The following is an 11,197-nucleotide window of genomic DNA, read 5'->3' as shown; positions in this document are numbered from 1 at the left end:
TATATCTCGATATCTTGGCTCCAGTATACCGGCTAAGATTGAAATTTGATTCACTACAAAAAATAATTATTCTTTACTTAGTAAACATAACATTATTTAATTAATTATATACCACTCACCATTTCTTTCACTTCTGATTTCTAATTAATTCAATTAAAAGTCAGTACATAAAGATTTAAGATCATTTCTTCAATTTGCTCTCCACTTCTAAGTTCATAGATTTCACAATTCTTTTTTCGATCGGCAGATAAATTTTTCAAACATAATCTGATGTTGAGCTATTGAATGAAGTTATGGTGAATTTGTTTAAATTTTTAATTTTTAAAATAATAAATAAAATTAAACGAGCTAGCTTGTACCGAGCCAAGTTAGAGCTAGGCTTAGCTCCGGTACTGAATCTAGCTAATGATTGATAACAATTAAGCCTGCTTTTTAAATTTCTTTTCATTCTTAAATCTTAATCGACAAATATATTTGTACAATGCAGCGCTCGTCATGAGTCAGTTTCATACCTTTCTTCAATCCATGAAGTCTCAAATTGAATAACATAATTAAACTAATACAAAATACAAAGACCAGTTTCTTATCATTTGAGAAAAGTCATCCACCATTTTCGCTCCACAATAACTCCATGTCACGTCACCATCTCTTGTTTTTCATCTCAATTGCCCTCTTCTTCAAACCTCCCGTCAGCCCACGATCTCACAAGTCACAATGGTAGGCCCTCAAATGATTTATGTCAGCATCTTTAGATTTCTATCTGCATGGGAATGCAAATTTATGCACCGGTGGGTACTAGAAAATGAGGAGATAAAATTAGATGAATCAAATTTGTCATAGATCTAGAATGAAATTATGCTAGATGAATTTATTTCACTCTAGAAGCCCATTTGATTGGGGATAATCTTGTATAAAAAATAAATCCCATATCAGATTATCATATTTAGCATGAAAAAAAAATGAGAGAGATAGTAAAATAAATGGTAGGCCCATATATTTTTTTCTTAGAGAAAAGGTAAACAAATACTATCAAAGCTGATGGTATTTGTTTTATAATGTTGGATTGATGAGCGGTGGTAATTTGAAAATATTATTTCTTGACCCAAATATTTTTACTTATATTAATATTAATATTAACATTAATTATATTAATATATTACAAAATATTAATTAATTGATTAATAATATTTATAAGATAATATGTTTAATATATTTACTAATAAATAGTTAACAAATATTTATTATTTTTTTAATAAATCTAACATAGAATTTATTAATAATTAATATATTTATTTATATCCTAGAATATACCAAAATTTGTTTATAATAAATATATATTTTTGTACAATTAAATTTAAAAAATATTTATTCAATATTCGAAATAACACATTATTTATATAAGTGGAGTCATAAATGGCTACAAATAAACTGAAAAAAAAAATATTATTTGAATTAATTTAAGAACACTGTTAGAAATTTGGCAATATTTTTATATTATATTATCTCCAATCAAATATTGCAATATTTTTTAATGCTATTTTTAGAATAATTTTTCAACCAACTAAATTTAATAAAATATTTTTTTAAAATTATTTTTTTAGATAAATGATTCTGTCGGATAAAAAAAATCTGGTATATCCCAATCCAATGAACTCTATGGTGAAATTATTGGGTGGATTTGGTCAACCTTTGGTCCGTAATGGATTTGGTCAATTCTTAGCGGGGCCTGGGCCCTACATGCTAGAGAAATGAACGGTTTGAAGGATCCGGTTACCTTTCATACGATGACCTCGATCCTACCATATTATGTAGCATCTTGATTTCCGGGCTACTTTTATCCCCACGGGGGTCGCACAATGAGTGTTTTGTTTATCCAAGGAGAGCAGAGATGGGATGCAGATATTGTTAGGTGGATGTTTGGTGAGCAGCTTGCAAAGTGGGTGCTGACTTTACCAATCTCGGTAGGGATGGCAGCGGATAGGAGGATATGGAGTCTATCCGGCCGGACGACAGTGAGTTCCCGCGACATAGCACAGATGAGAGGAGGAGTGGTGGCCCGATAGTTTGATGGTAGCTGGATCTGGAGACTACGTGTTCATCCACGCGTCGCACTGTTCCTGTGAAAGGTAGCATGGGGATGTCTACTCACTAGGAATGTCCTGGCGCGGCGGGAAGTGCGGATAGCTGCAGATTGTGGAGTATGTCTGGAGGTGGAGGAGTTCATCTATCATGTGTTAGTCAAGTGCCCGCGGGCCAATCAGATTGGGAGGTGCGCGGGGCTCTCCTATGATCCGAGGCAGAGGTGGTCGTCCATTATTGAGTTCCTGCGCTTTCTGGAGGTCCCGGGGTCAGGGCCTGGGTTGGAGGAGAGAGGGATTCGTGTTGCCTACTTGGCCTACCATTGCTAGTTGGACAGGAATGCACGAGTCAGGGTATTACTGCATGCGGAGGAGTTCTTTAGTACTGCTGTGAGTTCACCTACCGGGTTGGCTAGGGACATTTAGGGTACTCCTTCTGCTCTTGCAGCATCCAAATATGTTTTCGTATCCTGGGTGCCCCCCACCCCCTGGCTTTCTGAAGGTGAATTTTGATGGCAATATGGTTGCTGATGGGAGAGGCGGAGATGTTGGCTTCGTCATTCGAGATCATGATTCCAGACTAGTGGCGACGGGGGGCCAACGGATCTTCAATTTGTCGGTGGTATGTGCTAAGCTTCGAGCCGTCTGGAAGGGCATATCCTATGCGAGACATACACTTGGTACAGATCAGATTATCCTTGAGGGCGACTCGGCCACTATGATTGACTGGATTAGGGGTCGGGATCATGCAGGTGAGGGCAGGCCGCTGCTTCTGGACATTCGCAGACTCTTGCAGGTATGTGGCACCCATCAAGCTACACACGTCTGCAGGAAAGTGAATTGTGCAGCTGATTGGGTCGCTTCCTATGCGGCTCACCATTCTGAAGGCTTTGTCTAGAGAGAGCGCGACACAGTGCCGGAGTCTCTTTCTGCTTTGTTATTTTTGGATTTTGTTGGCCGTATCCACACCCGTAAGGTGTGAGCCGCCGTTGTAAAAAAAAAAAGAAAAAAAAGAAAAAAAAAAGAAAAAAAAAAAAGGAGGAAAAAGAAAGAAAGAAAAAAAAAAAGAAAAGAAGAAGAAGAAGAAAAAGAAAAAAAAGAAAAGAAAAGGAAAAAAAAAAGTAAAAAGAAGAAGAAGAAGAAGAGCCGTCTTCAGCCGCCGCACCTCTCCCTCGAAGAAGCGGTGACGGGATCTCCGCGCTCGCTCCCCCTAGATTCCTCGCCGTCGTAGTCTCGTGTCCGAGAGCCCCGGAGCCTATAGAAAGGCTGTAAAGAGCTCGAGCGAGCGAGCCACAGAGAGAGAGAGAGAGAGAGCGGCCATGGTTTCTTTGGGCATCTCCTTCTCCTGTGTAGCGGCAGCGAGGACAACGCCTTCGCTGGCTTCTTCTCCTTCTTGCTCGAACAACAAGCCCTTTGCCTCTCTCCACACAACTCGCTCTTTGGAGACTTCGAGGGTTCCCTTCCGTCTTGAAATCAGCTACGATCGCCGGTTCTCCGCCGAGCTGCGGTGGAAGCCATCGGCCGCCGCCCGATCAGGCTCGGTCAGTGCTCTGGAGCTCGATATTTCTGTTTCCATCTATTCGGTTGGATTGTTATGCTTTGTGCTAGCCATAATCGGAGATCGTTTTAGGGTTTCTCCATTCTGTTCCTGTCAATAATTTCATCAGTTCTGCTTTTTGATGAAAAATAATATGTGGATTTGTTGAAATCGGAATCTTATGTGCCGGTGCTTGGTTTGGACTTTCGCCGTCTTTTTTACCTTTTCTCTATATGGATGAGTACTTTGGAGCAGCAAGTTGGGATTTTTGAATTGATAACGGGGCTAATGGTTTGGGAAAAATAAAAAAAGGCAGTTTTTTTTTTTAACATTAGCTTTTCTCCTGCTGCTATCTTTTCCCCCTTTGTTCACTGTGTTAATTATTTTAAATTCAGGTTGTAGCAACTACAAAACCGGAGCCTCTGAAGATTATGATATCAGGGGCTCCTGCGTCTGGCAAGGGAACACAATGTGAGCTCATCGAGAAGAAAGTAAGTTAAACATTCAACATTGCAGTTCTAAGTTTTCACTTTTGAATGGATATATATTGAGCATACAATAGTGCAAATACTGACTCGTTGCATAGTTGTACTAAGTTTCTTACGAGCGTGATCAAGTAAAGATGTTTTGGTCAATCCAATTTTTATTGGTGCAATACATTTTTCGGGCATAATATGTATTAAAATTCATTTGTTTTTGTAATTCTTTTGCTTCAGCCTGTCATCACTGTGCAAAAAATTGCTCCTTTCTCTGTTACTTCTAGTTGAAAGGCATCTTTAAAAGTTTACAAAATTTCTGTTTGTTCTAGATACGCAATATCCAAGTAATATTTAGTGCTACAATCGGTATTTGTTTTCAATTGTTGCTTCATTCTAATATCTTTCGTGTTAGATATAATTTTTATAATTCGATGTCTCATTTGAAATGATGAATCTGCATGCTTGAATTGCTTCTGAAGAGAGACAGATTGAATCAAATAGTGCTGATACATGCAGTATGGGCTGGTGCATATTGCTGCGGGAGATTTGCTTAGGGCAGAAATTGGAGCTGGCACTGAGAATGGGAAGCGGGCCAAAGAATATATGGAGAAGGGAATGTTGGTTCCCTCTGAAATTGTTGTCATGGTATGTTGATCTACTGACCTGATGCTCCACCCCCTCCCCCCGTTTCCTTATCATCATGTCTCTTATTGGAATGCTGTGACTTGTGAATGTCAGATGGTGAAAGAACGTCTTCTGCAACCAGACGCTCAAGAAAAAGGCTGGCTTCTAGATGGATACCCAAGAAGCTTATCTCAGGCAACTGCTCTGGAAGATCTCAGAATCCGACCTGACCTTTTCATTCTCCTGGATGTGAGCGCTTCATTTTTACTGAAATTGTTATGGTGTCAAACTGATGTCACCTTCGATGCATACTCTTGGTGCTATTATAATACTGCTAATTTTATTTTTTAGTTTCTATAGGTCATATGTTTCTTTTTTACATACTATATATCAAAAACCTTCAAGTCTAATTCCAATCAGCTCGAGCTCACTTATGAATTAAGGATATCTATCACTGTTTGAGAACATTTTATATGCCAACCCTCTAATACCTTGAATTTTTAGCCAACATAATTATGTGACAGAATAAGTTAAAACTAACTAGCTAGTGTTGTTATCAAGAAGCATAACTCATTGGTACAAATTAAGGCTCATGCACCTGAGAAAAAGTGTGCAAGGCACTAACAAAGATTCTAGATGAAGAGGAAGGAAAGCAGAAAATGATGCAAGGAATGAACACACACCGCACACATCTCTGCAAGCAGAAAATGATGCAAGGAATGAACACATACTTGCAGACATCTCTAAGGCTTAAATTATAACCAAAAGAGTCAAATTGTAACACAACTCATATTCAAGTATCTCTACTTGAATTAATCGGTTTAGTTACTATAGCATGCTGTCCTTACGTCTTTCCTTTCCCCATCATGTAAATATCTGCTGTTTTGACCTACAAAAAACAGGGGATAAATTTCTGTAAAACATATATCTCAAGTGAAGAGTAACTTTGCTGGTGTCATCATTTTTATAGTACTGGGCACCTGAAATAGTTCCGGCTCTAGCATGGAATGTCTTTTAACGCCACACATGCATAAAGTTTAATTAGTAAAGTATGTGGCTTGTCAACAAAGCCTTTTTTCCTCTTTAGGCTTTTAGCATGAACTTTTTTTGAAAGTATGATATAACATAATAATGTAATTTCTATCTCCATAGGTCAAGTAATGAGATTAGTTATATTGTCTTCGTAACTAATTTCTTTTGCAGATTTCTGAAGACATACTTATTGAAAGAGTTGTTGGGAGAAGGCTTGATCCTGTGACTGGAAAAATATACCATTTGAAGTACTCTCCACCTGAGAATGAAGAAATTGCTGCAAGGCTTACCCAACGGTTTGATGACACAGAAGAAAAGGTACCCCATATGCCAGGTCATTGATTGAATTTCCTTGTTTGATTATTTTAACTCTGAGTAAGCCACCTGAACTATTTGCTTCCATACATCAATGGCCTCTCAGTTATATGTGGGTAGATAGCAAAAAGAGCAAAAGAAAGGTTCACTTTGGGAGCATCTCTATCATATGGCTTTTATCTATATTTTCTCTTTTCTTTTGTCAAGGTAAAGTTGCGATTAAAGACCCATCATCTGAATGTTGAAGATGTCCTTTCAACATATAAAGACGTTATATTCAAGGTCTCTCTCTCTCTCTCTCTCTCTCTCTCTCTCTCTCTCTCTCTCTCGTACACACACACACACACACACACTCAGATGATGAGATGAAAATTTATATATGGAAATACTGATATAAAACAGATAGGTAATGCAATTCATATATATGTTGAAGCTCACGTGATCCTCTTGATGGAATAGAAAAAGCAGGTCTTGTTTACGCATCTATTTTGTCTCTCTGACTGATGATAGTTGAAAATTTAGGTATAAATATAATATATTATAACCAATGCAATTTATAGAGGCAGAGTTATTGAAGTTCACATGGTGATGCCTATGGAATTAGGAACGAAAAGTCTATTTGGGGACCCTGACTTATTTTTGTTTGATCAAAACAAGCAAAAGAGATCCATTGCTGTGTTGTAAAGAAGGGAGGTGATTTTATTGATCGCTGAAAATTTAGAACTGAAAGTGGATAGTAATGCAAAAGTTTGAAGACTTAAAGACCTTGCATGTTTATGCTTAGAAATTGTCAATAAAAAAGAGATAAATTTCTTTGACTTTGACATTGTTAATCAAGTGAGGCAAGACATAAAATGGAAGCCGAGTAATGGGTAAAATGAAGACTCAAAAACCTTGCACGTGCATGCATTACAAATTGTCAGTGATAAATTTCTTTACTTTGATATTGTTAATCAAGTGAGGCAAGACATAAAATGGAAACCAAGTAATGGGGCAAGGCTTGTTTCTTGTAGTTGGCCGATATTTTTAATTTCCTTCGCTGTCGATTGATTTTGTTATTATATGAATACAACAAAGATTACCTCCTCTATTTAGTATTAATAGCAAGGAGCAAAGAAAGAGCAAGAAGAGCACTGGTTCTTTGTGACTATAGTCAAATGCAAATGCATTGAAAGTAACTCTAATATATTAAAAACAAAGTAGAATTTAGCTAAAAGAAGTTTCTGACTCCCCCCAAAATAAATGCCAAGAGGGAGGTAATTAAACATGGGGACCTAATTCTTTATAATACAATTACAAATCCTTGGCTGGTCTAGTGTTAACAGTTAAGTCACTACTTCCTTGGCCACAAAGGCTTGGCTAATATTCGGGGGGAAAAAGGAAAAAGGAAAAAAGGAAAGATGAGACCCATTTTTGTTGGCTAGGGGATTGGAGTTTGTCGTAATGGAAATGCAGTCCAAACTCTAAAGCTGGGGTTGCAAGGGCAATATCAATTTTTACCGCATCTTGTACATCTTATCTCTGTAATGGACACCTGCATACAACTTCAGATACATAACCTTGAGCATGCATGCCAAAAACTCTGGTAGTTTTAGACATACACTCTATGGTGTCCCCACTCTTTCAGTCAACACCTTCTTAACAACCCTTCTCAGAATGGAGATTTTAACCTTCCTTCAATAGCTAATGGAGTTGTTTCAGCTTGGGCCTCACTAGAAAGTTTTTGATTAGTGAGTTCTTGACAGACTTCAGGGTTGCTAGTAGATTGCTCAGAATGTTGCAGTGAAATGTGAAAAGCCTGTAAAGGAGTGAAGAGCCAGTATGGACTTTATCCTTGACCCTTGATTATTCCTTTTACACCAGTATTTTAATCACCCCCTATTGTTTTCCTGAACTTTTCAAATTTTATGCTGCTAACTTTTTCGATATACAATCCACTGCTTGGTCATGTGTCTTCATTGCCTGCATTTCTCTCTCCATTTGGCACCTTTTCTCTTATAAAGTGACATAGTAATAATGTGCATCCAGATGCTTGCTTTTGGCATAAAAAGGATTTTCTGCCTCAAGTTGGCTGACTCGTTGCATCAGTGTAGTGACACCAGATCATCTATTGTTTTCTGTACATCCTTCATTAGTTGTTTTAACTCCGTGCTCTCTCTCTCTCTCTCTCTCACTCTCTCATAAGACTATAGGATCTAGTCTGCTGTCATTATAAAGATGAAAGTAAACCTCAAAAACCACCTGGAGGTGGTAAGAGTCTAAAAAACAAGAAAGGAAGGATGGAAAAAAGAAAAAAAGACTAAACCAGGTCCTCAAAACCTCCACCACCTTAGACCCAACCTGGAATTTTCAATTTTACAAAGATTCTCTGTTTAGCCTGTCTCTTTCTATCTGGTATAGCCAAAGCCCATTGTCCAATCAGCACCTTTATTCTCCTCACTAGATTCGTAACCTAGCTTTGGGATCTCTTATGCTACCATAACCTTTTAAGTTTTATCCCTTCGGCATTGATTAGTTTAGTTGACAAGCTTCAAGAAGAGAACTTGTTTAAGTCTGCTAATCTCTAGGACTGCATTTGAAGGTTTTAAGTTCCAAACCCATGATTCCTTTGTTTCCAACAGGTTTGACCTGCTAGTGGGTAGCTAAAGTTAAATTCTAATGGATCTACGCATCAGCCTACTGTTGGTTATGGTGTTTTTGAAGCTGGTGATACTCTATTATTATACTATGGTCTACGCATCAGCGAAATGCTGGTTGCGGCAGTTTGGTTAGGGATGAAGCTGGCGATACTCTATTGTTGTACTATGGTAGGTCTTTGTTCCCACACTTGTTGTTGTACTATGGAAGGTCTTTGTTCCATCCACATGTATCATATGATGAATTCGTGGGTGCTTGTCAAGTATCAGGGCATGCCATACAACTGGAAGAAGACCGTATAAAACTATGGATTGACTTGAAAAAAAAACACTGGTGGAGTGGATTAATAAGAAAGGGGAACCATCTTAGGATGTTAGCCACCTTCTTGTGAAATTATGGAAGTGTCTAGCCTCGTTGGAAGATTATTGAGTCACTCGTGCATGGAGAGAAGGGAACCATGCTGCAAATATTTTGTCTAAAACTGTTCCACCTGGTACTCTAGGGGAGGATCTAGTTGTCACTTATCTGAAATTATCCGTCTTACCTGTGACTTGTTTGTATTATTGAAGATGATAGGTAGGTAAGAGCATACAATAGAATAGATCTTGAAATTTATACCACTTTGTCCTTTACATAATAAATATCAAAAGAAGTTTTAAATTTAATCAGAAAAGTTTAGCCATTCTAAGTGTCCAGAAAAGATTTAACTGCTTCCCTACTATTCAAGTAGTTAAAGTCACTTGCATGCTATTAACTGCTTTGTTTTATGACCATCATTGGATGAGATTTTGACCTCTGCCAATATAAATCATCCTTCTCCAACTCATCCAAAATTGTAGGAAATATTTACCGAGTCAAACTGCTGAGACTGCTCACACATTTGATCATCATGTGGTCCAATTTGTTACTTTTTTTCGAACAGCTTGTGCTTTTAACATACAATGTGCTCTTCTAACTAGTCATTTGCAGGTTAATGGGGATGCCCCTATTGAAGATGTATTCGTTGAAATAGACAAGGCATTATCTTCAATTCTTGAGGAAAAATCAAGAATAGATTCAGCATCCATGGCTGCTGGTATGACTCATTGGATTTGCTAGTGCCCATACATTACAGATAGGACAGGAGAATTGGCATGACATTATGGTGGGTTTTAATTTTTCCGGCAGACACCAAAAGGCCCCATTCTGCATTGTTTTTGATTAAATCAAAGAAAATTTTTACAACTCTATGCATCTAAAGCTGATGCATTTTTATTTAAAGAAGCTTCGATTTTTCTGTAGTTTGTCGTACATTTTGAGCTTTGAAACCTGCTCTTGGACAACACTTCCAATGTAAATGTAACAATCATACTCAATCACATACAGGAGCTCCTTTGAATATACATGTATTAGAAGGTAATATAACTCTTTATCTAGCAGTCTCTTGGTCAATCCAACCGAACCACCGATTTCAAGCTCGTGAAGGCTGTCGTTGGCTCATTTCAAGCCTGTGCATCCTGCAGTTGTCTCCCCTGTGTTCATGGCTGCCCTTCCACTCAGAGCAGCCCAAAATTTCCAGACAAACTCTAATGATCACTCCCACGTCAGAAATCAGAATCAGCCTACTGTGGATTGCTTCAATCACTGCCTTGGAGTCTGCTTGCACCAGGACCTTCCCTATCCCGAGCTTCTTATCCAGTTGGCAACCCTCTACTTGATGCTATGGCCTTGGCATCTGAACTCCTCTGGTAGCACAATGGGGTTGAGAAGTGAGCAATCCTTGTGGCCGGGAGGGCTTTGTGTGATGCCTCCGGCTCCTGCCGAACCGACGTTCCCGTTTCTCGAGCCACCAAACATGAGACTAGACCTTCCTGTTCCTTTATTAAGCTCGTAAATACCATCATTATTTTCTCTGGCGTTACAGAGGAGCAAGAGAAGCCTGATCGTGGTTCAGTAGCTCAAGGCCTGTTGCAACAAAATATACACCCCTGAACAGCAGCAACGAAGCGTAGCTCGTGGAGATGGCAATGGAAGGCAAGAGGATTCAACCTATATTGTGTCACTAGAAAGAGACCAAAACTCAGGTCGTCCAAAATTCAGGTAGTTCAGTACAAACCATAGGAGGCTGCTATGGATTGCATGAAGCTTGGGGTCGATATCTGTGTTCATAAAATAGCCACGTTTAGCGGCTGCATGCGTGCTTCCCACACGGCCTCATAGCATTTCGAACTTTAAAGATTTTTCAGTGCTAGAGAGAGGTTTCCCATCACTGACTGCTAATCATCACCAGCACCAGTATCATAGAAAAGTTCACTGAAATGACTGCTATCCGTCTAATCTATTCGTGTTCTCTTTTATCTATCAATTAGATTATGCAAATCCTAGAATCAGAGGATTAGGTGTTATGCAGTACGATAAGAATCTTTCAAATAAGGTGAGAATGTGAGATGACCAATGATATGATAAAATCTCCATTCCTACTAAGAAAGAAATGTACTGACTGATGTAGTGGGTCA

The 11,197-nt window shown here is 38.5% G+C and overlaps 1 protein-coding gene across 2 annotated transcripts; it reads left to right on the top strand.

Moving 5' to 3' along the window:
* The first annotated feature begins 3,211 nt into the window (after positions 1–3,211).
* On the top strand, positions 3,212–10,086 carry LOC120111363 (adenylate kinase, chloroplastic-like). Of its 2 annotated transcripts, none has more exons than XM_039128326.1 (7): positions 3,212–3,619; positions 4,011–4,106; positions 4,611–4,739; positions 4,833–4,967; positions 5,922–6,068; positions 6,273–6,347; positions 9,672–10,086. In XM_039128326.1, the coding sequence occupies exons 1-7, from the start codon at positions 3,398–3,400 to the stop codon at positions 9,798–9,800; spliced, it is 933 nt and encodes a 310-aa protein (XP_038984254.1). In that variant the 5' UTR covers positions 3,212–3,397; the 3' UTR covers positions 9,801–10,086. The 2 variants fall into 2 exon arrangements, with proteins under 2 accessions (XP_038984254.1, XP_038984255.1); XM_039128327.1 differs by having other exon boundaries at positions 9,662–9,729.
* The last annotated feature ends 1,111 nt before the right edge of the window (positions 10,087–11,197 follow it).

The sequence above is a fragment of the Phoenix dactylifera genome, chromosome 7 (assembly GCF_009389715.1).
Source record: "Phoenix dactylifera cultivar Barhee BC4 chromosome 7, palm_55x_up_171113_PBpolish2nd_filt_p, whole genome shotgun sequence".
Lineage (NCBI taxonomy): Eukaryota > Viridiplantae > Streptophyta > Magnoliopsida > Arecales > Arecaceae > Phoenix > Phoenix dactylifera.
Note: the sequence above shows the minus strand (reverse complement) of the source record. Positions and strands in the feature narration are given on the sequence as shown.